General features: G+C 38.3%; 1 protein-coding gene across 1 annotated transcript in view; it reads right to left on the minus strand.

The window, feature by feature from the left end:
* The window catches only part of ABCD1 (ATP binding cassette subfamily D member 1), a 1,029,542-nt gene that overhangs the window by 658,562 nt on the left and 344,069 nt on the right, over nt 1-26,911 (minus strand). Inside the window, exon 3 of the mRNA XM_044080111.1 lies at nt 19,025-19,167. Within this exon, the coding sequence (XP_043936046.1) occupies nt 19,025-19,167 (143 nt within the window). The remainder of the gene's footprint in view (nt 1-19,024; nt 19,168-26,911) is intronic.

Genomic DNA, 26,911 nt, shown 5'->3' on the forward strand with positions numbered 1-26,911 from the left:
TCACAGCCCTTAAGGCTAAACAACACACCTGATACACTTGTAATAGGTGACTCTATCGTCAGGCACACTGACGTCCCGCTCACCAGGCTGAACAAGGAGAAGGTCACGGTGAGCTGCCTGTCGGGCGCTAGGATCCGCCACATAACACAAGCACTCAGGTCACTCCAAGGCAAGTACAAATATGACTCAGTCATTGTCCATGTTGGTGTGAATGACCTGAGACGTACCTCCCTGGACTACACGAAAAGAGACATAGAAGAGCTCTCTGAGCATGTAGCCCAGGCCGGTATGACCCTGACCTTGAGTAGCATCTTACCCTCACCAAGAATGATGCCACAATATGAAGACAAGATGATCAATTTCAACAATTGGCTTAAGTATTGGTGTCATTCAAAGGGGATCCAATGCCTGTCAGCCTGGGATGACATGCTCAACAAGCCACGATGCTTCGCTAGGGACGGCTTGCACCTGTCATCCCTGGGCTTTCAGATATTGGCAAAGGCTCTTGCTACCCCCATAGTGCCTTTTTTAGGCAAGGCTCAAAAGACAAACCCACCTCCATAGGTATCACAAGGGATAAGAAACTAAGAGTAATGCTACTCAACGCCAAAAGTCTAAACCTCAAGATGCACACACTCGAAACTCTCCTTAGCATGGAGAACATTGATATCAGAAACCTGGTTCAAGGCTCCTGAGATCACCCCAGCACTACCAGGTTATACCTCATACCATGCTTTTCGGCCCCAAAACTTGGACCGAACCACAAAAGGAGGGGGAGTATCAATATTCGTCAAAGATACCCACACCTCCAGGTTGGTGGCACAGCACGAAGCATCAGAGACTATCCATGTGCAACTAACAGTGGGTAAAACTGCCTTCCAGTTTATAGCCTGCTACAGACCACCCTCCCAAACCCAGGAACCCCACTCGGCCTTCCTGAGAACACTGGAAAATATGAAGGTCTCTCCAAGCACCATTATATTGGGCGACTTCAACTACCCAAACATAGACTGGGAGCATTACTCTAGCTCCAACACCCTAGCCCAAAGGTTCCTAGAATTTATAAACTCAAATGCTATGGAACAACCTGCTACCACTCCCACAACAGGGGAAAACATACTGGACCTGATCATCACCAACATGGGGACTCTATGCTCCAGACCAGAAGTGTATCCCTCACTGGTAAGATCAGACCATAAACTAATCTCAATGGATATTCACATCCCAACCCCACCCTCTGGCCAGAAAACCACAGTGGAAAACTTCTCTAAAGCAAATTTCACACTCCTCAAAACTGAGGTGGAATCCTTCAAAGCCCCCGTGCCTGTGGAAAATACGGCCCAGACCGCAGAATCCTTTATAAACGCTGGATTTTTTGTTTTGCATCGTGGAATCTGGGGCAGCCAATTCCGACATCATGGAGCTACTACTCAAAATTAATGAACAACTGTCTGAGCATACGGAGAAAATCAAAACTTTGGTGGAGCAACAACAGGCATCATCCCTTGGCTCCCCCAAAAATTTGGGTAGTCTAGGTAGTCTGGGCTTACCGTTAACACAGCCTACTCCCACAACAAGTAATAAGTCTGTTAATAAGGAGGCGAATGCCAATGAACATGTCAATGTACAGATCGGTAAGAGAAATGTTTTAGCAGCTAGTGGTTTTATGGAAAATCATTTGGATAAAATGCAGTGGAAAAATCTAAAATTTGATTTTCAGAATGGTTCAAATAGTCATAAAACAGGCTCAAAAGTTAACCTGACTTTAGTAGAACAATTAAAAAGTTTTGAAAAGAAATTGCATACTATGAAAAAGCTCCAGTTAGAAAACGGATATTTGAGTAGGAATATTCAACTAGAATTAGTGCCTCGGGGACTAAGATTATGGAGATATCCAAATGGTATTTCTGGGAACGAAGCAATGATCCAGGAAGTACATAAGCTTTTTGATCAAACAGGGTTGGAGTTAATGAGAATAATGATAAAATACAATGACGAAGTTATAGCTCGTTTAATGAATGAATTGGAGCAGGACAATGACACTATACTAAGTGATTTGAATTTCAAGCATTATTTAACCAATTATCAAAACATTTTAAATACAGTTGAAAATGACTGTTATACTATATTCCAAAGGAAAACATGTAAAATACAGAGGGATACTGATGAATATCGTAATCGGAGGGTGTATCCCTTGTCTAAGGGTAATCGTAATTACATGGAATCAGCAACTGGTAATCTAAATGAAAAAGAAGGGGAAATGATGTCATCACGAAGGGACGTGCATCCCCAGCATGACGAACACGCTATGGAAGAGGGTCCGAGGCGTTCTGAACGGCTGCGTAACCGAGAAGGGAATTACTCACAACGGATGAGAGAGGAGACTGAGAGACACGTGGACCAGGGAGCCAGACCTAAGAAATGGGGTCCGCAACGAAAACAGCACGAGGATTTTCGCCAGGACTGGAGATAGAAGCATCGGGTGGTTTGGCCCATATGACGGTTCGGTCGAGAACATCAAGTGTGGGTGGTAGAATTGAAGACAAACTACGGTTAGGGAACATTGGCGAGTTAGCAGAATTTCAACCCATGGAGGTATTAACAGTAGTAATGGATGCTGAAGGGGTGGATGGACCCCCTAGTAGCGAAATGACTGATTCGTTATTAAATGTAAGTATTTACCAGACTGTAGATACCACAATGAATGATGGTTTAGATGTAATGGTTTTATCTGGATCAAAGTATTGTGATTGAAACAATTGTGTGACTATTAATGGAACAAATGAAGTTTATTTTAACAGTGAAACAAATTTTTCGCCTGAGACTAGCGTAATTACTGATCTGCATTTAGTAAATAATAAGGCTGGATTGTTATTTAATAGCAATACTGATATGAATAATGTTATAAACGTTTTAGAAGACAGCGAGAATAATTTAGACATTAGCGGGTTAATTGATTTAATACAAGAAGCGAATTATGTTACAGGCCCTAGTGAACCCATTATTATATTTAATCAACATGGGGATTTTAAAGTGTACAATTATTCTAGTAAGTCAATAGAGGTTAAACACGCTGAATTATTATCTAAAGGATTTACCTTTATTCCTGGTAGGAAAGGTAATATTACTGATGTGCTTATTGACTTAAAGTATTTAACTAGAAAAATGAATATTAAAATGAGTTTTTTTCAGGATGGACATGTAAATACTAGTGTTCTAAAGAGACCTAGCAAATTTAATCCTATCACAAATAATACAGTGATGATGTTTGAGAAGGCCTGTGAGTTAGAAATGCGGGAATATTTCAAAGTCAATATGAATAACAAAGTGAAAAATGTGTATAGTAATTTGACTGATGATGAAGTTGTAGTGCTTAATGAGCTTATCACAAATAAGGACATTCGTTTTATGAAGCCTGACAAGGGCAATGGAATAGTGATTATGGATAAAAATGACTACTCAGACTATATGTTTAGGATGTTAACAGGGGAAGCATATGAAGAAATAACTTTAAATGAAATTCATGTGGCCTATTCAAAGATCGACCTGATGCTAAAGGATATGCTTTATCAAGGACAAATCAATGAAATGGATTTTGAGTATTTGGTGAATAATTTTCCAGTAATAAGCAATATTTTTGGCATTCCTAAAATTCACAAGGGTCTGACTGATGTTTCTTTCAGACCGATTTTGGATGGTAAAAGGAATAAAACTTGCTTTATAAGTAAATATTTAAATTTTCATCTCCAAGGGGGGTTAAAAATGTTCAATTACATTACTAAGGACTCATGGCATTTTTTATCCCAACTAAATGATGTGAGAATAGGCCCTTCAACTATTTTACTTACTATTGATGTTTGTAATTTATATTCAGTGATTCCTAATAGTATTGGGCTAGAATGGTTGGAGAATCAGCTAAATAAGATAGGGTCATTTGATCAGGATCAAATAAATGTTTTTGTATCCCTTATGGACATGGTATCAAACAACAATTTTTTGTTTTTTGTGGGCAGCTACGATAAGCAGGCTACTGGAGTAGCAATGGGGGCAGCGTGTGCCCCCGTTTATGCAAATTATGTTATGTCCTATTGGGAACAAGAATATGTGTTTCAAAGTGATTTTAATAAATTCATCCAGAAATATATGCGATTTTTGGATGATATTTTTATAATTTGGGATGGTGACATTCAGAGGTTGGAAGCATTCCTGGAATATATTAACAGTTCGGTCGATTTTTTTAAATTTACCTTTGTTTATAGTTATACTGAAATAAATTATTTAGATGTCCATTTGACAGTTGATAACGATAAAAGGAGTCTTATATCAAATATTTATAGAAAACCTACCTTTTCGAATTCTTATTTGGAATATCAGAGCTGGCACCCTGACCACCAGAAAAGGGCTATAATTAAAGGGCAGATGGTCAGGGCTGCCAGAATGGTTAATAACTACTGAAATTTTGAAAAGGAACTAGATTTTATTACAGGAATGTTTTTGAAAAGAGGTTACCCCGAGACCCTGTTACAAGCTATTAAGGTGGAGATTATAGATAAAAGAAAGGGAGGGATTTATCAGCCCATATTAAAAAATGGTACAGACATAGGTGAGTTGTTGGTTGAATTTGAAGTGAAAAAGGAAAATTAAATTAAGGAAGGTTTGTTTTTTATAACCACATATAATTGTGACACGGAATCTATGGTGAGGATAATACAGAGGAATTGGGATTTATTGAAATTAGATACTAGTGTATATAGTAAATTAAGAGCCTCTCCCATTAATGTATATAGAAAGGACAGATCTTTTAAAAAACTATTAGAGGGTAGCAAGTTAAAATTGACATCTAGGTCTTGTCTTGTTGGGAATTTTAAGTGTGGCAGATGTAATAAATGCAAGTATATTCTTACATCAGGAAATAGGATTAAATTAGGGAAAGAAATTATATTTATTAATACACATTATGATTGCTATAGCAGAAATGTGGTGTATTTAGCTAAGTGCAATCAGTGTCCGGCGTTTTATATTGGAAAAACCTGTCGTACACTTAGAGAAAGGATAGGGGAGCATTTGCTGGACATTAAACACATGAAAAATACTAATGCACTGGCAAGACATATTAAGATAAATATAGGTCACGAATTCCAATTTTGTATTATTCAGCAAGTTATTAAGGATAATCAAGGGCATATTTTGGATGTCCATTTAGATATTAGTGAAACTAAGTGGCAAATAAGGTTAAATGCCACTAGTTATCCTGGAATTAATGACCACATTAGTTTAGCCCCATTACTAAAGTTAAGATATATACTGGGCTAAAATTTCTGCCATAACATTTGTTTTTATCTAGACATTTTGTAACTTATATTGTTGGATTAACAAATCAAATTATTTTATTATTCATTTTGTACTGATTTTATCTTACATATTTTTATATGTTTATTTTTATGTAATATTATAGTATGTTTTTATTCATGGTTTTAGCTTATATATGTTTTTAGGTATATGTATGGTCTGATGGGTATGCGTCTTTAATTTTGTGGGAGTGTAATTAATCAATTAACCTGGGAGTGTTATAAAGGGAAGTGGTTTCAGTATGATGTGTTAGTTCTGATGAAGTCTGTATAAGTTCAAGACGAAACCTAGGTCAACTTGTCTACAATTGTGAATTGTGTGTCTAATAAATAGTATATTTGAGAAGTTCCTTGGTTGGACTGATTTGGACTGATCGAGTTTCCGTGTAAGAATATTGGTTCTTCAGTTTATCTGGATCCTTTATAAACGCATTCTATGAACACCTTCAGGAATGCATGGAACATGCAATCCCAAATAAAACCAAGACCCAATCCTCCAAAGGCAGACGTCCTGTCTGGTGGACCCCAGCCATAAACAAACTATACAATAGAAGGAGGAAGCTACTACATGATAGAGCAAAATCCCAAAAAGGGAAGGCATCTCTGATCAGTATTAGCAAAAAACTACGGGCACTCATAAAATCGTCTAAGGCCAGCTTCGAGAGAAAAATTGCACAGGACATTAAGGATAATCACAAGGCTTTCTTTAGTTATGTTAGGAACCTGGGTGGGAATTCCCAGATATGCTCAGAATTAGTCCAAAATGACAAAAATACACGAACCCACAGACATTGCCAACATCCTAGCTGACAGGTTCAGCACAAACTCCCCCCCCCCCACCAAAAGGACAAATATCTATCCCAGCAGAGTGCTGCCCCCCTGACATCTCAGATGCTCAGGTAAGAGCCGCCCTTTCCAAAGCAAAAAACACAGCATCAATGGGACCAGACGGTGTCCCGGGCTGCGTCCTACATGAACTCCAAGAAGAGCTAAACCCAAACCTAAAACTACTGTTTAATCTCAGCCTTACTACAGGATATGTACCCAAAGAGTGGCGTACAGCAACAGTGGTCCCTCTCCACAAAGGTGGTGCCTCAACGGATCCTGGAAACTATCACCCCATAAGCCTGACTAGCTTGGTCTGCAAAGCTATGGAAAGGATCATCATGGACCTCATAAATAAAGATATTGGGGACCTACAGACACTGGATCCTACCCAATTCGGCTTTGTTAAGGGCAGATCCTACCTCTTAAACCTGGTCGATTTCTTTGAACCCGTCACCAAGGTCATTGATGAGGGGAAGGTGGTCCACACAGCCTACCTGGACCTCGCAAAAGCCTTCAATACAATACCCCACTCGGGCATTATAGATAAGCTCACCAGCTTAAATATAAACCCCTATGTCACTAGATGGGTTGCAAACTGGCTCAAGGACAGAACCCACATGGTTAGAATTGTTGGAGCCATGTCAGACTCCAAACCAGTTACAAGTGGCATCCCACAAGGCTCACTCCTGGGACCTCTCTTGTTCGGTATATATTTCTCGAAGGTACAGGCCAACACGGAAGGACTGTGGCTGACCAAGTTTGCAGATGACTGCAAACTGGGCGCCATAATAGAATCTCCAGCCGACACAAGCATCCTCCAAAAGGGCCTCATAGAAACAGACAACTGGTGCCAGAGCCATGGCCTCAAGCTAAACGCCAAAAAGTGTATAGTCATCCCCTTTGGCAAAAACAAAGTGCCCACAAATTACCACATAGGTGGTAATCCATTAAGTACAGAAGAAGTAATTAGGGACCTGGGGACCCAAGTTGATAGCAATCTCTCATTTGACAACCACATGGCCAAAGTGGTTAGAAAAACATTTTATATAGCCCACCTAATCATGAAGGGATTCTCATCTAGATCAGGGGAGGTCATCGTGCCTCTTTACTCATCCCTCATCAGGTCCATAATTGAGTACAATGCCCCTTTTGGGATGTACCTTACCAGACACCTGCAGCAACTGGAAATACCCCAAAAGTACCTCACCAAGAGGATCAAAGGGCTCAAACAGATGCCATATGCAGCCCGGTTAAAGAAACTCCAGCTCTACTCAGTGGCATACCGCCTGCTCAGAGGCGATCTGTGCCTGAAGTATAAAGCCATGTCCAACCCGGAATTAATGGACATGCTGCACCTCAGAAAATCCAAATCCCATCGTCCCATCGAGCTACACGCTTGAGAGACTTGAACCTCAGCACTGAAATAAATAGGACATGCTGGAGGGACAGATTCATAACCCAGAGGCTCCCTTCACTCTGGAATAAAATCCCAGTCCAGGTTAGGCAGAGTCTCTCATTGACTCTCTTCAAGAGGAATCTTGATGAGTGGATGGGAGATCATAGGTTTACCCCAGGTATCACTTTTGTGTCACTGTTAGACAGAGGCACAGTATACTAACCTCGAAAAAGGGCATAGCAAAATTAATTTAAAATGGGTGGCAAAAGCCAAACACACTCTGGCTAGGCTTATAAATGCCCTAGGGCAGATAGCCTAGTATGAACCTATGAACCTATGAACAGGTGCAGACCATTTTTGGTAAAGCATCGTGGTCCCAGACTTGAAGTGATAAGACCCAATTGCATCTAGGTCTGCAAAAAAAGATCTGATCAAGCTGCTCCAAATCTGACTCTTTAAAACTGCCCACCAACCTCGATGACTGAGTGGACGAAGCCACCGATCAGGACTTGGAGGGTCGTTTAGAGGACTAAGAACCTGCCTGCCAGATCCAAGCTGGAGAGAGTCAGAACTGATGGGGGGGGGGGGGCAGACTCCAGTGACTTCTCTGGTGGAATGGATGGGGAGAAATGGGACGCTACCCAACCTGACAGAGCCCGTTTGACAAAAAAGGGGGCTTGGCACACTAAGGGCCATACATGGAGCCTTGTTCTTAGTCGGCACTGAGGCAACTGGCTTGGAAGAGTAAGACCCATCAACAGTGCCAAGGCGGCTGGGGCAACCCAAAAGAGGGATCAGGTGCAGAGACAGAGGAGGACCTCTTACAATCCCCACTGGAGGCCTTGGAGCCCTTGGAAGTGCAGTGATGTTTCTCAGAGACATCCTTTGATGCCAAAGAAGAACCAGCTGGAAGAATGCCCCTAAAAACTAATTTTGCCTGTCTTTTGTTCACTACTCTAGACCTGAACCCCTCATAGATGGAGCAGTGGAAATCGAGGTGGGCAGCCCCCAAACATTAAAGGCACTTATCATGCACATCTTGTGAGGGCAGCTTGTGCCAACAAGCAATACATTTTTAATACCCTTATCCATGGATAAGGCAGACATGAAACATCCAACACACTATACAAAAGACAAAACACTATACTATTACACTCTAGAGAGAATCAACTATACTAACAAACAACAAACTCAAAGATGTGGGAAAAGACTGCCACTAACTATATACACACACAATGATAATAATAAACCTAAGCCTAAACATAGCTAATCTAACTACCTACGCTATACTTATCCTAAAAACAACTATCAATAAAGGTTAGGGGTAAAAAAAAAACACTAAAGAAAGCCTACACAGAAAGTACTAAAAGAAGACATTTTCATAGAGTCATGGCTGCTGATAGAATGGTAGCAAATTTTGATCTGGGTTATTACTCTTGAGGAGCATGGGATTGTGCGTAAGGGAGGCAGAGCCCAGAAAGTCAAAGTCTGGAGGATTTGGCCAGCATCAGATCCGATAACCCATAAGTTGAAGCCAGATGGAGAAGACAATGGATCAATACGTTTTGGGGGGGGCTGATTAGTAGTCTGTTGGATGTAGACCACAAGTATAGAACAGTGAAGCTTTTTGTAAGTTTGCTTAGACAACTGATTATATTTTAATATATTCCACCAGCCAAGCGTCATCTGTACATATGATAACATCAAGATAGGGTTACATCAGAACCATTTGTCCTTGATGGTGAGCATTGCTGCAGATCTAATACCACCAACACTAAAAACATGTACCTAAATTGTCAACAGCAGATAAAGTAAACACAGTACAGAGATAGGTTTGTCATTACACAGCACCCCCTACACTTTTGGAATAGGCTTCTTCTCCACGTTAAAAACAGTGTGATTCACTAGCATCCTTTAAATGTAACCTAGATGATTGGATGGGTCTCCACAAATTCACACCAATATTGACTGGCTTAGCCCACCTTGTAAAAGAGGTTACAGCCTGAAGGTGGGTACTGGCAAGGCCTACATACTTCTAAGTCTAAATGCCTTGAAATTTCTATGAATCTATGAAAAAAAGCAAAAGCTCCAGCACTGTAATTGAGTCAGAGCTTTATCTCTCTGCACCATGCAGACAACTTGAATAAATTAAGCTTGTAGATGTGAAATTAGTATTACACCTGCTCTTCTTCATAAAAAGGACAATTACACAATCAAACTGGAAATGGGAAAAAATAAAAAGAATCGGAAGGAACTTTCACTGGAGAGACAGCTCCAAAATAATTTTCTGGGAAGCATTTTCTAAAAGTGGAAGGATGAAGATATAAGGTATCACATCCATAAGCGTACACATTAATTAAACTTCACAAAAGAAAAAAAACTTGTACTGTGTTCTATCAGACATTCATTCTAAAGTTTTGATGCTGCTTGGATACTAAAGGCATACACCCCTGTTATAACATCTGCTACCCAGAACTTCCAAAAAATTACCTGCATTTGAACGAGTCAATTGGCATATGAAAAGGTATCTATCTGTGTTACAGGCTACCTGAGTTTGAGAACAGAGTCAGGCTGCAGCAGCCTGTGGACAGCTCTTCTATCTCAGAAGGAGGGTGGGGAAAGAGATCACTGCCTGTGAAACCCTGGATGTAGTCCAGGTGTCTCACAGGCTAACAACTGACTTGGGAGAGTGGCAATGTAACTTTAGCCTTGTGGAAGGATATGTGCACCAGATATGCTGATGTCGCTCTTTCTGTGGTAGGGATGTTGACCAAATGCCTCTCCTGCCATAAGACCAACTACTCAAGGAGTCAGGAGGGGAAGCCATTGAAAGGATATGACTCAGATTACTAGTGGTACCTGGGAAGGGCAAAGTTGGGTGTGGAGATAAGGCAGAGGGACAGCAATGTGGAATGCAGACAATAAAACAAAAAAGTAAAAAAACACATTTTCATTTACAGAATGTTTTAAAAAGAAATACATTCAACATAAGTGGAATTTTTATTTGCCACATTTTTTCCTGAAAACAATGGCTAGATTCTAATCATATCAATTGATCTATGAAGAAAGCATTCCTTGATGGGTCTTAAAACTCCTTCCACAAATCAGAACTGTGCACCCCTTTTCAAAAACTCTTGCTCTAGGGGATGGACACATGCCTGTCATGATGCATGTGGTGAATTAATGTCAGCTATTACATAATTGTTCTCATTCCTCAAGCCTAGAAATTCAACACCTATCCATCAGTGATCCACTGTATGCAAGACAGGAACATGCTTGTTCAAAAAGTACTTAATACAAAATACTTAAGTGATATTCATTCTAAAGGCTAATGTCGAAAAGATTCCCCCTGAGCTCCACACGTGAAAAGCAAGCCCCAGAATACCCCCTGAACTTGTATATACTAACTCCATGGACACACAAACTGAAAAATTAAAAAAATTTCCAAACCAAGACACTGATGTAATGATTAATCACTGTTTTCACTCTGAACACTAGCAAGCAAATGACTGCTGAGTAACTACTGTTTAAGGAAACACAAACAACCTCAAGAGTCACTTTCCCACAAAGGAAGAATAAATATCTGCATTCCCACTTCTAACTAGTAATAAACTAATATCACACAGTGAGTCCTACAGCTTAGGTTGGCTAGGAAGTAAAGCAGAGACGAGACATCTTTGTTTCAACCATGAGGGTCACAATCATAAATCAAGTGATAATGTAAGAACTTCCATATTATATCTAATTCTACAGACTCTCCTTGGAGACTCCCAAGGCTAGGTTGAATCCCAAGCAATAAAAACACAAGGAAACAGCCAGTTGACAATACCACACCAAAAAGGAGGCTGAACAATGGAAAGCTTACCCACAGTGTACAACTCAAGGGCCATAGCCCAGGAACCTACCTGAGGTATAAATAACAAGAACAAATGACCATGATAACTAAGCCTAAATTACAGGCCAAAAAATCCTGAAGGCAAGTTCTTGGAGCAGACCAGACTGCAACTCTGGGAAAAGGTAGAATACCAAAAGGCTGTAGTGGCTTCCAATTGTAATTCCGAGACCTGAAACTACATGCCTGATCTCTTTCCCAATCTAATATATCATATACTTAGTAACCTTGAACATTCCTGCAGTATTAACAGATTTTAAATATTTTTGTTTAGTTCTACTATATTAACATTTCATGAAGTGTATTTGTTTATTACTGCTTTATACTGTGACTGCTGCCAATGTAATATGTGCTTACCAATCTAAATTGTGCTTCTATTACTACTACTGCTTAATTTTTTATTTCATTCTACATTAATGTCTTTCTAATGTTAAACGGCTTGGGCTGGGCCTGAAAAGGGTCCTTGGGGCAGCGCACTTGCCAGTTAACAAATGTATAAATAGATAAAAAATATGAAAGTAAGAGATAACTGTAAATTGTGAACATTGCTGCACTACTTTTAAATTGTCACTTTGCAGATCCAAGCCCTTCACACTCCTAAGTTAGGGATGCATTTCAATAAACTCTGCTACTTATATATACTATCACTGTACCCCAGAGAAAGAGGGAATACTCCAAGACACAGTAATCTTTGAACTAATAAATTAAAATTCTGTTTCCACATATTAAGTCTCACTGTTCTGGGACTTGCACTTGTGAGTATCAGAATTCCAAACTGTTACTGCCAGAAGTACTAACTGCCAGTCTGGAGAAGGCAAAGACATCTTCCACTCCCTCAAGCAAACAGAAGGCCAGGTACTGAAATACTGGTTTGTCACCACTGCAAACTGTCCAAAGCGGAGGGTGTGACTTCCTACATTTATAGCAGTGCAAATCTCATGAAACGAGGCCAAATATTTCTCCCACGTTCTGTGACATTGTTAAGGACTGGAAGAAAGGGTCTGCACAAAAAATAAATGCAGCATCTTCAGAACGAACAGGAGAGTAATGGAGAGAAGAGGCACAGATGATCAACCCCCTTTCCCACATGCCATAAGAACCAAGCAAACAAAGGGAGATCAGGAAATTTTGAAGGCAGGCAAGAAAGAATTGTACCACAATGGGCCATCAAGTACAGATGGTGAGACTGACAAGCTTATTCCCCAGCGTTCAGGAATCATCAGAGTGAAGAGGGCAGGAATGATCTCCTAGAAGTTATAAAAAGCAGCTCACCCCAAGAAGAGTGCCTAACTAGTCAGTGCTGGCATGCATTCAGTCCCATCCTTCCACTAGTAACCATATATAGGAATTGTCCAGGAAACAAAAACAGCTTAAATGAAGCTATGTTTCCACTAGACATGCTGGAGACCCTGAGGGATGATTGAGAAAGTATGACTTTATCTTCCTGAAGACCCAAACACACTGAGAGCAACGGAAGACTTCTCAGTGGCTCACACCCTCCTCTGCCAAACCCTATTTAACACAACAGGATCCTTGGGACAAGAACTCTGACACAAACCCAAAAGAAGTATTCTGGAAGCCTAAATGTGAATATCACCTCATGGCTAATGAAGGGTACCCCAGAACAAAGGGAAAAGGACTGAGACTTAGGGCAGGAAATCAAAACTCCTTAGACAAAGACCTCATGAGGAATGAAACACAATATCTTCCCTTACTAGCCTAAGGAAGCAGGGAGGGGGTTGTTACATTCTGTCAGGAAATGAAAGGGCTCATCTCTTGGCATGGCTCAAAAGCCACCAGGCTTGAAGGAGGTGGAGCAACCCTAAAACATCACCTTGCATGGTGTACATTATCCCACAGAAATTAGAGAGGAACCCTGAAGCAGTTGCAAAGAGAAAAGGCAGGACAACTTCTCTTCCCAAACTCCTGGACTTTTCAAATCCCATTTACTGACCCAGAGTGGGCAACCACCCACCCACAGCATAGAGTCAAATGTCCTGAAAACAGGATGGAGTTTAATAGGCAACTCTCCTCCACTATAGCAAGACCCATTGTCCACCTTAAGGGGACTGGGAGACCATATAAGGGGAAGGCTCTTTCCAATACCAGCAGGTTTGCCAGTGAACTAGGATCTCAACCCAGCACCTGGATGGCATCTAGAGAAAAATGACAGCAACGACAAACAACGTATGAAAACACAGTCCACCAGGCTAAAAACAAGTACAATCTGAGGAAGGGTTTGTACCTGAAAGTGCTAACACTCACTAAACTGTACTTGTTTTTAGCCTGGTGGACTGTGGTTTCATACTTTGTTTGTCGTTGTAAATTGTTTCTTTACCACAGACCTTTGCTACCAACTCCTGGTTTACTCTTGCAAAAATGACAGCAAGACCAAGCCACTCCAATTCTCAGATCACCTGCAACACAGGAGATCTATCACACACACACAATGAGCAGGGCAACTGTAGGAGTTATGCAGAGCCACAGGAATCTTGGCTTCTACATTTACAGCCAAGCCTAAGTAACTCTTACTGTCCAGACCAACAAGGACAGCTGGGGTGGGGAACAGTAACTCCCAGACAAACCTTTCCTTCGCTGGAAACGCAGTGGGATGGCTACCCTGAAGAGAATGCAAAACTAGACAGTCCCCAAGGCAGAAAAATCTTAAAGGGCCCCCCCACATGAAAACATCACTGGAATCTAATTCTGGGACCCATATCATAGGAACTACCAAGAACAGCACTAGGCAACCCTTCTTCCTAGCCAAAGAGACCACCAACCTAGAGAGGGTTTTGACTCAAATATAGCCCCATCCACACCCAAGTAGGGAACACAAGACCCAGGAAGGGGAGAAACCACACCTGATAAAAATCTTGATCTGGGTAGAAGGTTTGGAACACCTCCTTCCAAGAAGGAGGGACTGTTATCACTCACCACATGATAAAAGCCCATGCTACCATCCTGAAAAAGCTACCTTGGGTGGGGGCTCAAGAGAGGGTCCCAATAAGATAGAAAGCTCAAGGAGGGATGCCGGGGGAGACTTCCACTGCTGGTCTTGCTGGGTGGGGGCTCAAGAGAAGGTCCTAATAAGATAGAAAGCTCAAGGAGGGATGCCGGGGAGACTTCCACTGCTGGAACTTCAAAGTGGACTTGAAAAGGAACTTAGGGGGCTCCACCATACTTGAAAATGCTGCTAGGCTTTGACAAAGGGGATGGAGACCCAATCCTCTCCCCCAAGGAGGTCCAGACTCTAGAGAGGAAGTGGAAACCAGAGGTCACTGAGTCCTGAACCAAAGGTAAAACTGGATCTTTCTCCTTCTCCTACATGAGTGGGAATTCAAACTGCAGGGATGAAGCCTCTCAGACATGGAAGAAGACTGCCTCCTGCTAAGAAAGCGTCCCAGAAAAACTTTGATCCTTCACCAAACAGCCCTGTGAATGGAGCCCTCAAACTTACAGACCTTCAATTCACATCCATCCAGGAATGCTGTCAACCAGGTTCGCCTGTACAAAAACACCACAGTATCCATTACCCTATCTAGGGAATCTACCACATGAAAGAGTAAGTACTTCAGATATAGCTCCACTAAGGCCACTGCAAACAGGGTACAGAACTGAATGCTCTTGATCAATGACACCGGAGGGACTTGAGGTCCACCATCCCAAACTCAAAAAGGAAGGACTGGAACATGGTGAAAAATGGTAAGATTCTCTAGGCCATCCCACTCCAAGTGAAACTAAATCTACATAAGATTATGGTTAGTTCCTTCACTTTCTTTCAAATGTCAAACTGGCAACAGAGTGTGTATTTTCCCAAATTAAAGACTTATTATACCATCCCATCTCTAACCCATTAACCTTACATTCAAGGACAAACTTAACAATTAGTGCACTGTTTACCAAATTAGAGTATGCTTCTTTCATGGTAGGTTTAAATTCTGGCCAAAAACTATTCTAGAAATTAGTATTACTAAAATACACAGGTAATATTTGTAGCAAGCAAGTTTAAACACCAATACCTCACTCTGAAAGAAGCAAAGTGGCTACCAGTTAAATCCATGCTACCCTGCCACTTTTGTCTCTACCATTTATGCTATTTAACCTTAAGTAATGTCTCCTCCTAGCCCACAAAATAACCAACAATGTCTACCTGTAATGCCTTGGGTCATATTCCCAAGCATCCTTATCTTAGTAAGAGTCAACTATGTGCTAGCAGTGGAGGGGATGAGTTTTGTTAAAGTGAATCCAAGAGCTAATTTATATTAAAGGAGCATCTCAAAAAAGTCTAATTCTTAATGCTTTCTTGACAACAGTTAGCTACATTCATGTCATCTATTGCTCTCTTCACCCCATTCCTTCTACAATTATGTTAAGTATATTGTCTAGCTCAGTACACTAGCAGTATTGTTCTTTCAAAACCATTGTTCAATGGGCAATGTGTATTACACCAAACTCAAAACCTACCAGAGGCTATCAAAGAGTCTGCAACCTATGAATGTTGGATTGTATACCCTTGACCCCATTAAAGGATCCAGACTTCCTTAGACTGAGCATCTACTTTCTTCTTATAGTTAGCAGCAATGCATTCCACTATGTTCCCATCCTGCAATGAAAAGTGCTCGTTATTAGTGAAGTTTTCTATTTGGGTATCTCCACAAACATATATATATATATATATTTTTTATTTCTAGTCTTTCCTTCAAGAGTTTTAATTTCCTCTCCCAAAATCACAGCAGTAGCTTCATAGTTTATATTTTTGTACATAAAGATTAGATCCTCTCTAACCACCCTATTACTGATTATATAAAGGGGTAACTCTTCAATCCTGTTCTTGCACCTTACCATTTTATACCATTTATCTGTCTCACACATTATCTTTAGGTCCTTTGAGCTTTTTCATTTGTTCTTTGTCATATGAATAGATGGACATGCAATATTCAGTATGCTGTCTCGTCACCAATTTGAAGAGTACTATTAAAATATCTTTATCTCAACTGGTCATGGTACATAATATGTCTCTAATAATAATACAGCAGTTCTTAACAACTTCAAGTAAGTTCAGCTTAAATGATAATTTTATCAATTTTAATACTCATTTTCTTAATATTATTAAATTCCTCTAAGATTGTACTTTACATAGCATATGGATAACAGAAGTCTGCAGTGGAAAGTGAATCACTTTGGATTTTGTTGCATTAAACTTCACATTACTGGATTTGGCCGAAGGTACAGATTATTCAAACGATTCTGTAGGCGATGTTTGTCATTTAGGTTAGCAGCTATCAACCCAACCTTCATGTCATCAGCAAACTTGCTGATATAGATGTCATTCACCAAGGGAAAGTCAAACATAAATATTACGAACAAAATGGGGCCCAACAGAGATCCCTGTTGTTCACCTGTAACCAGTCCCTAAGTAGAGGATAAAACTTCCCTAATTTTAACTCTATACTTTTTACCAACTAACTGATTTGTTACTCATAAATATATATACTTATTCAATCCAATATTCCCTATGATTCTTATTTATTTATTTTACATTTGTTGACTGGGGAGGTCCAGTCGGGTACAAAGGCCCCTTTTCAGCAGACGCCTGGGGAGAAAAGCCACAGTACATGCAGTGCAGTAGTCTTATAATTTCATTATGAGGGACAATATTGAAGACCTTATAGAGGTCTTCAATATTGAAGACATTATAGAGGTCTAAATATAGCACATCAATTGGGAGCCCTGAATCCAAGGTCTTCCAAAGTGTCTGACAAAAACTGAATAAATTAGTTAGGCAAGACCTCCTGTTTGAAAAGCCATGTTGGTATATATCACTGTTTAAAACTGAAGTATCGTCATAACTTCACATATAGCTCATTCAAAACATTTTCCCAATGCACATCAAACTTAGCGGATGGTAGTGATCAATTTCAGAAGGTAGACCTCCTCTAAATACATATATAACAGTAGCCTCCTTTGATACAAACCTGTTTATGTCATATTACAAGTCAATTTAATATCCCAGGTTTTTCATAATGTTATTATTACAACTTTAACATACCTCTTAACACATGTGAAAACAACTACAAACTTTTACCTCTTTTCAGTTTTCATTTAATCATTTTATATTTTGCTTTGATCCACAGCTGCCTTTAATCTGTGTCATCACATAATGCTGTTCTTATTTAATTTTTAACAATAGTTAGGTACTGTCTGAGCCTCTGGCCTAAAATGTAAAAGTAAAGGGTGCAGAAACCAAGCCATGTTCACTGGTAAAAAGGGGAAGATTGAGGCCACCAGGAATGAAGGGGGCTCCTGAGGCCACCATAAGTCAGCCTGGGCATTTCTGCTTAAGGTGTCTTTCTAGTTTGGCAGAGGATGAAACAAAAATATCACCTATCTTGGAAGTGGCAATAGAAGAGCAAGGTGAGTGCCTGGCAGCTTCCAAAATAACATCTGAAATGTCTGGTTCAAAGGCAGAGCTGATTAATGAGTCAGTAGCCCCCATCACTGCGAGAAAAAAAAACAGGGAAAGGTCAAACAAGACTACACAGAGCCTAATCCCATACTTTAGGAGGCATTGCTGCAAAACACCTGTGGGAATTAGCATTTTTTTCTAGGTTTGTCTAGATGAATGACAAAGGCATCTGCCTTCAACTACCCCCCAAAAAAGCCAGACAGGGAGCAGGACCTGCACCTTATACCTACTGAACAAGTCCAACCACTCTGGAGCTCACAAGAACTTGATAATGAATGTGTCATCAGTGTACACAAAGGTCATGCAGATAATGGTTTACAAGATGCAATGTATGAAGAAGAATGGCTTGTACGAAGCTTGGCATAAGCATCTGACTAAGATCCTTACTGATGAACTTCTGCGGCTATAACTCCAGCGCTTGCCAGGAGATGAATAAGTGCCTAAACACTCGTGTCTGGCTATAGATCTTGGCACAGGGTTATCCTGTGACTCCTCCTCTATCAGGACTATCCAGTCTACATTGGCTTGGAGAAGTAAATTCCTTTCTCCCTAATTTATATTACAGACAGTGGCAGCAGCACTGTGTGCCCTCAGCTGCTATTCTAAATAAGTAACCCAGAGAACATAAGATGGTTAGGGTTCAGACAGTTATTGCACTGGGCAAATATAAATAAGCAATACAAAGGGCTGTTTTAGACAGAAGGAGAGGCAGGCACACACACCCTTGGTGCAAGGAGAATAGCAGCCCACATACAGCACTAGTCATAGTGTGATGATTTGGGGGGGGGTGTATCCCCCCCCCCCCGCAAGTCTTTCCCTGGAAACCAAATTGCTTAAAAATCTCCCTGAAAATACACACTTAGCTCTATGTTATTCCCTCAGTTACATTTATAGTGATACCAGTTTTACTAATCCTTGAAAAATCTTTCCTTACAACACCTTGACAGTTTTTTCCTCATAAGACAGCTATCATTCTGTTGAAGCCAGCAGTTAGTACAGCAATATGAATGACATACAACACCTTCCCCATTTCATTCATTTCGTTTTCTGCATAACATTTTCCCTCAGGAATGGCCAAGCAGGTAGCAACTGACCTCTTTATAGGATGACATGATCCTTTCAGTTGCATCTGCAGCAGCAGTTAGCAGGTTTCGTGCTGTTGTGAATGCCTCAGTCCTTTCACTAACCAACTCTTCTTCCTTCATCTCCAAAGCTAATTTTTTCACTTCCTCTGAGTCTAAAAGGAAAACAAAACAACCAGTATGTAACAGACTGAAAGTGCATGAAACTATACAATGATTGTTGACACACACATTTTTTTACATACTCTACAATATACCTTTCACTTTCTCTTTTCTCATTTTGCATATCCGGTTGATGAATTACAACTGACACATCTATCAGAGAAAACATTCAGAGTGGCAAGACAAAATGTGCAAAATAATTTATATATTCTCCTCAGCACCAAGTCCATATTGTATTACATTTCATGAATGTCATGATAAAAAAAATCTGCAGTTTATCCAATCTTAGCCAGCACAGTGGCATACAGAGACAAAGCCCTGACAAAGACCCAGTTGATCCGGGTTCAAATAACAACCCCGGTGTTTGAGACACTGGCAAGGGAAAGATGGGAGTGCACATTCTGATGGAGTGGGTGCACTCAAATGCACATCACAGTCAATCACTAGTAGAGGATGATGACATGCAGAGGACATTGTCCTTACAGCAGCTAAGCTGCCACATATTTTGGCCATGATAATAGTACATCCCATTGCATGTGGGAAACTGTAAATAGTCTGATAGAAAAATAAGGAAACCGTGATCCAGCAAATTAATTTTGCCAAAACAACTTTCAGTGACAGTGGATTTCTGCAAACTGTATTCAGAATATCGGCATTCACACAGTGTATTGTCACTGTCTACATGAATCTTTGCATGCCTTGACTTGGACATTATGAATGCAAGATGGTTGGAAATTAGGGCAGGAAAAACCATCCTTGGAAAAACGACAGTGCATCAGGTATCTCAGTCTCATCTCTGACCCTGAGCATGGATCAGAGTTAGTCTGGAGGAGGAAGAGGACAGCCCAGTAGATCAAGGGAAAGAGGAGCAGCCCTGGGGCAACCGATGGTCAGCTGTGAGGAAAAAGAAAAAAATATCCCATGTTACATACTACATCTTAATTATTCAAGCAGGATAATTTTTACAGCAATTTCATCAATATCATTTTACCGCCATGAAATCACCCAAACAACAATGCATAGAATGGATACCCACAATCTGTATTATAACCCAAAGTCAAATAGTGAAATGTTTTCCTCATCATAAAGTGATTTAGCCTTGGGATTATCAATGGATGCATACAGCCTCTCTGTCTATGTGTGAGGTTTGTAAAATGGATGTTTAAAAATGGTAAAATTACACTGTAGAATGTATCTAGGGCATAATCATGATAGCTGATTTACAACCAATTCCAATCTAAATGCAGCAAGGTCGACCTTGAATGTATACTCTGGGAGAGGGTTCTAAGACTGTAGGGTGATAACCATGGGGACTGGTCACTTATACTGGCTGTGTGGACTGTGAGGAAGAGTATTTGGTAGATATTATTGTTGATCAAAAGGCCAGTGAGAGTGTTGTAATTTATCTAATAACTGAGTTTGGTGGATTTAATGACCTGTTTTGTTAGATGACGCCTATCTTATTATAATATTTAATACCAGTAATTCTATACTTGGAAAGATCTGAAGAATCCCAGGACTGCTAAACTTATTCAAAATTAAGGTGGAAAAAAGAAAACATTTCCCTTTCAATGCAAACAGCTTCATTGATGTATGATAAAATTGGGATGTCTCCTTTCTGTGGACTGGGAAATGTCATAAAATCTTCTAATATCATTGCTCTGGGACTGCAGTGAAAATATCATTTTAAAATTTAATACATGCATATTAATGTCTATAAAACAGTGGCGATCTTGGTCTTCAATGACAGAATATCTACAGTCTGTTACTGTCAGCAGACAGAATCTATATTTCCAATACTGTGACATAACACTAAATGGGGGAGACTTCCAAGATGGCTGCACATTGAGTAACAACTTAATTTCAGCTCTCCTAGTTTCAAAACAGAAACTCAGAAGAGAGAGCCAGTGAACACGTTTTATGGGTACATTTTACTAAATGGCTAGTATGTGCACCGCCTGGATGCCAGCAAAGAAAAGCTCCAGCTTTGGTGCAAGACATGACTTCTAGTAACCTACAGGACAGTACAGGTAGAGTAAACCTGAGATGTTATGCTTTACCAGAGAAGCTTGAAGGAACAAATTGTATTAATGTTATGAAAACACAGATAAACAACTGGACTGGTTTTCCACAGCAGGAGTTGTTAATTGAAAGGTCGCATTATGTGTATGCTCCAAATCTGGCCATGAGAAAGATGCAATCCTACCAGCAGAAGGAACTGATTTTTGACAAAACTGTGGCAGAAGGACAAAGTACTAAAAATGGGAGACAGTATAGTGTTTGTGGAAAATGATTACTCACTGTACACCAGACAGAAGAGGAGGAAATGTATCCACTAATCAGGGAGTGTTGAGAAGCAGGCATGAGATTCAAACTGCTGTATCCAGCTATCTACATAATATTCTTTCCCAGAGCGACAAAATAATTTTTTGATGCAGAACATGCTAAGGAGGAAATAAAAAAGTCTGTCCAACAAAAAATGAGCTGCAAAACAGAAGGAGATTCTGCTTCTTGTTCTTCTGGTAATAAAGACCATAGAGAGATTGTGCTAGTGAAACCTTTTCCAGTGTTTTAATGGAAAATACATGAGAAACAGAAAAAAAGCAGAAAAGTTGACTAGAAGAACTGAGAGTATGTTAGAAAGAAGAGACTGGATTTGAGAGATGCAGATAAACAGAAATAAAACTAGTTGTTTAGAAATTGACAAATAAATGTGGGGTTATAAAGCATTAATTATATTTGGGCAACACAACAGAACAAGAAAAACTGGAAATATTGGACTTTTTTTGACTTTGTTAAAGTTGTAGAGGACTCTAAAGCATATACCCTACTTCATCTCATTAATGTTTGGAGGAACACTTAGGACAGGGGAAGATAAAAGAAAGAGAGTTAACTGTAAATAAAACAAACTTTTGTTTTTAACAGTAATAATTGTATTGTGCATGTTATCTGCATGATATAAAGTCAAGTGTTCTAAGTTATTTACATATGCAATGGGAATATTAAACTCAACAAGTGCCCCTGTTTTTCCTTATTTTCTCTTTCTCCTTGTTCAGTTTTAAGAAATGAAGATACTGCAATGTAAAAAAAAAAGAAGAAAAGTCTGTTTAAAAGAGTATGATACAAGACAAACTGATGTGCTTTTTTCATTCTTGCATAGGGGAATAACTGGATTAAGGCTTGTGGCTTTATCTAGTAACAAGTTTTAAGAGAAAGCAAATAAATAAAAAAGAACACTGAACATAATACAGCTCTTCAATAAATAAATAAACACTTGTAGAAGCAACTCTGCATCTGGTTCTTGTGTCTCCATTGAGAAAATCTGATAAAGAGCAAAAAAAAAAAAAAAAAAAAAAAACAGAAAACTTCTTTCTTTAAATGTCTTTCTTTTAAACTCTAGGAGATAATGTTTTCTGACAGCATTCAAGTGTTTTTGTTTTATTTTGGGAGAGCAATAGAGATAAGACAAAACCAGACAGCACTTAGTAGAAACACAGGCTATACCATGCATCTTAGCATGGATAACCTTCCTTTTAGGTTAACCCAACGTTGTGAGTGTGGGTGTCAGTTTGTGATAATTGTTCCTATTAGGAAGGTAAAACTTCAATACTTGAAGATGTACATAGTTTTGTGTGTTAATATTAAATTAATAGGTTTTGGTATGTGTTTGGAGGTGTATTTGTTTTTATTTGAGGGCTTTGAATATAACAAAAAGTTTTGTAAGATGTGACATAGCCTGAAATGGATATGACAAAAAACAGCTGTATAAAAGGTCAACCTGCCAAACATTAGTTCCAGCTTTTGTGTTACATGCAGACACTAGTTACTTAACAAAAAAGTTGTTACAAATAAAAGGTAAGAATAATAACTTTTCAACATAGTGACCCTTTTAATACTATCTTTAAATGTTAATGGTCTCACAAATATATAAAAAAAAACGAGTAGTGAACTATATTAAAAAATGTAGAGTACAAACAGTTATGATACAGAAGGCACATTTGGAAAGAACTTAACATGTAAATTTGATAAAGAAAGCTTTTAAGGATAGTTATTCAGTGGAATACTTGGGACAAAGGAAAAGTGGAGTACTTATATTAACTGCAAGAGGAGCTTTAATAGAGAAAGACGAGGATAAAAAAAGATAATAATGGTAGATATGTAGTACTAAGGGGCTACTGGCAAGGGAGGAGGATTATAGTGGCATGTATTTACATTCCGCCTAAAACTGCTATAATGAAGCTTAAAAAATTCTGGGAGAAATAATCTATTTTCAGCAGGGAATATTACTTATACGTAGGGACTGGAATTTGATTTGCAGCAGACAAGATGCATCTGGGGGGGGGGGCAGAAGGAGGAAGGTAGATGTTTGAAGAAATTTATGAAAATATTTGGCATGGAAGATGTGAATTCAGTAGCAGGAGTTTGGAGTGAATTTATATATTATTCTCCAAGATTAAAAAATGGGCTAGGTTACACAGAACTTACATTTTACAGGAACATGTGAATTTAATTGAAAGTTTTGATGCATATCCAATAACTATTTCAGATCACCCGCCAATAATAACTAAAATAAAAACACAGGGTAATGAACGAGAAATGAGACACTGGTGCTTTTCCACCTATCTGTTGAAAAGCCAGGAATTTAAGGAATGGGTAAGTGGAAATTATTCAGGAGTTATTGAGAAGACATAAATTTCTTCTGAAAATATAACTAGGGAGTGGGAAAAATTAAAGTGGAGTCTAAAAATAGGCTGGAAATAAAAGAAAGAGAGATATAGTTAAGAAGCAACAAGAATTATTAAGAGGGACTGGCAAATCTTAAAGAATTGCAGAATAGGGGGAATCTCAAAGAAAATGAAGAGAAGCAATTGCAGAATGCTAAGCAAAAAATGAAGGATTACCTTGATCACATGCATGAGTTTAGAAAGACTGCTGTTAAGCAACTGTTTTTTGATAATAATATCAAAGCAGAAAAGCTTTCAGCGCAACAACTCAGGCAACAGAAAGTAGAAAAGATTCTTGCCAAGTTTAGGGAGTCTATAACAAGGAAAATAACAACAGATCCTGTAGAGGTACTAGAAATATTTCGGAAATTTTATGAAAGTCTGTATTAAGCAGAGAAATATGAAGATCAAGAAAAGGTAAAAATGGAAATGTTTGTGGAAGAATTAAATATACTAAGGTTAGAGGTAGATGAGGCTTGATTACTAATAGGATAGGAGGAGATGAGATAAAAATTGTGATACATAACAAATCAACAGGAAAGTCTTCAGGAATAGATGGTATTCCTGTGGAAGTTTGGAAACTAGGAGGGAAAAACTGATAAAAGATCTGGAAGGCTTTGTTTAATAGTATTTTAAGAGAAGGAAAAGCACCAACATCATAGAAGAAAGTGTTGGTGGCTGTAATACCTAAAGAGGGTAAATACCCATCAGATCTAGCTTCATAAAGCCCATTTTCAATCTTAAACCATAATTTTAAAGTGTCTATGTCTATAATGGCTAGAAATGCCAACTGAAAAAACCAGCGTGTGAGAACTACTGAACAAAAGATAGCACACACTGAAACCCTCTGGTCTTGCGAGGCTTACAATTCTCCCAACCTGCTGATAACACTGGAGCGTTAAATTAATAGCAAAAAGATGTTTTATTCCAAAATAACTTTACATGGAGTTTAGCTCTTTCACTCAATCAACTGAGCTTCATCAGAACCAACTCAAGCAGATACTGTTACAATTATATTAACTTTTTGGCGCCAAAATTCGAAAGTTCTTAAAGTAACAAATACATAATAAACATTGAACATAAAATTACTACAGTTAAAACTTCATTTTTTATGCAACCATAGTTAAAATCAAGCTGATATCCTGTTATAAGAGATGTACATTCATAACATCATAATATGATCAATACACAAAACATTATATCAGTAAAACCTATGAATGTTAAAATCTGTACACAAAACATTAAAATTTTTCTTTATTTCTGTAATCAACAAATGTATGTTGCTCTGTGTATTAATATTTCTAATTCACAACAAACATTTAATGTTTGGTGCTTATAGCATATATTTGATACTTATAGCATCATTTAAACCTGGCTCATGTGCTGCATCTGTATAAATTTGCCACCAAGCTTCCTTATATAACAATTGTTCCTTATAATTCCCACCCCTAGTGTGTATATGTACATTATCAATAATTCCAAATTTAAATGTATGTCTCTCACCTTGTTTTTTAATGTGCCTGTATAGAGCATTATTCTCATTTTTTGTTTTAATACTGTACAAATGGGAATATATACGTTTGTTAAACTTCTGCTCCGTTTTCAATTATAGAATTTGGGACAAATAATACATTGGGCCAAATACACCCTGCTTCTGGTATTTTCTAAACCTGGTTTGAATTACATAATAAACAAGCACCTTCTTTGAATCTTATTTATCTTTATAATATTATCCAATCTATTTATCTTCTTAATAATCTCTTTTACACTATTTCTATACCACATTACACAAGTACCTTTCCTATTCTATTGTTATCTGTCCTATGCTCCAATATCTTCTTTAAAAAATTCGCCATCTTAAAGACATGCGCTTGGTTATATCACCCAAAATAAATACTATTGCTGTATTTAATACACCTTTACTCCAATTATAAATTATTAATATTTCCACAATTTAATATTATCCCACATTTTGCTCAATTCTTGCCAAATCTTCCAATTATTTTGCAATGATATGTGCATAACACTGTTATGTTTCTAAGGTTCTAACTTTTTTTAAATATCCCATTCAACCTAAAAACCGTTTTGTTTTCTCCTACCCCATTCCTTTAAAATATAAAAAGAAATGAAGGATATGTCATCTAATATATCCTCTATTAGTATTATTAGTAAATAGGTCAGTAATATAAGATACTTCCTCATATATTCAAGAAAATATCTAATATGGTTAATGCTCCTTTATATATATTGCTATATTCATTGTTTTTGGGTGATTGTATTGCTATATTCAAATTGAGGTAATGGAAAGAGTTAATGTGTGTTTTTTGGATATGGGATTTATGTGTAACCCTTAATTATCACATCTAAATAATAATGTATATTCCTCCGAATAACAAGAAAATAATAAATATTTCATTCAATATTTCCCAATTACAAGAAATCATTCAATAAAAATAGGATTATTCATAATGACATATATCTAATATGTTGGATTATAGGATCTAATAATACATAGATAATTGGTAATAAATACTGTTTAAATTATAAATAAGCATAACTTTGCTGGTAAATATACATAAACAAGCTATTTCAAGCTTCCAACCTCTCAGCTTTTAAATAATTTTCTCATTTTTCAATAGACATTCAATAAAATTGTGACACATATTCTATATTTAGACATTGATTATCCCACAGAATACTTCTATGAATCTAATATTTGTGAAATATGGTTATTTATGCTTCCACATAAATAAAAGAGATTAAAAACTCCCAAATAACAGAACAAATTCCAATCTTCTTTCAAATATTAATACTTTATTTTCAAGAATCCTCGTTTCCCATAGGAAAAGTATTGTAAATATGTAGGAATAAATTGTCATATGGGGCACTTAACATAAATTAGATTTAGTTTTTCTAAATAATAGGTTTTCAGGAAACTCTCTGCTCCATCATAAAATTATGATATATAGGGATCATATGATATAAAGCTTTAAAAATTCCTCCTATTTTAATA

This window comes from Protopterus annectens, chromosome 8.part0, assembly GCF_019279795.1.
Source record: "Protopterus annectens isolate FY-2018-M chromosome 8.part0, PAN1.0, whole genome shotgun sequence".
Lineage (NCBI taxonomy): Eukaryota > Metazoa > Chordata > Ceratodontiformes > Protopteridae > Protopterus > Protopterus annectens.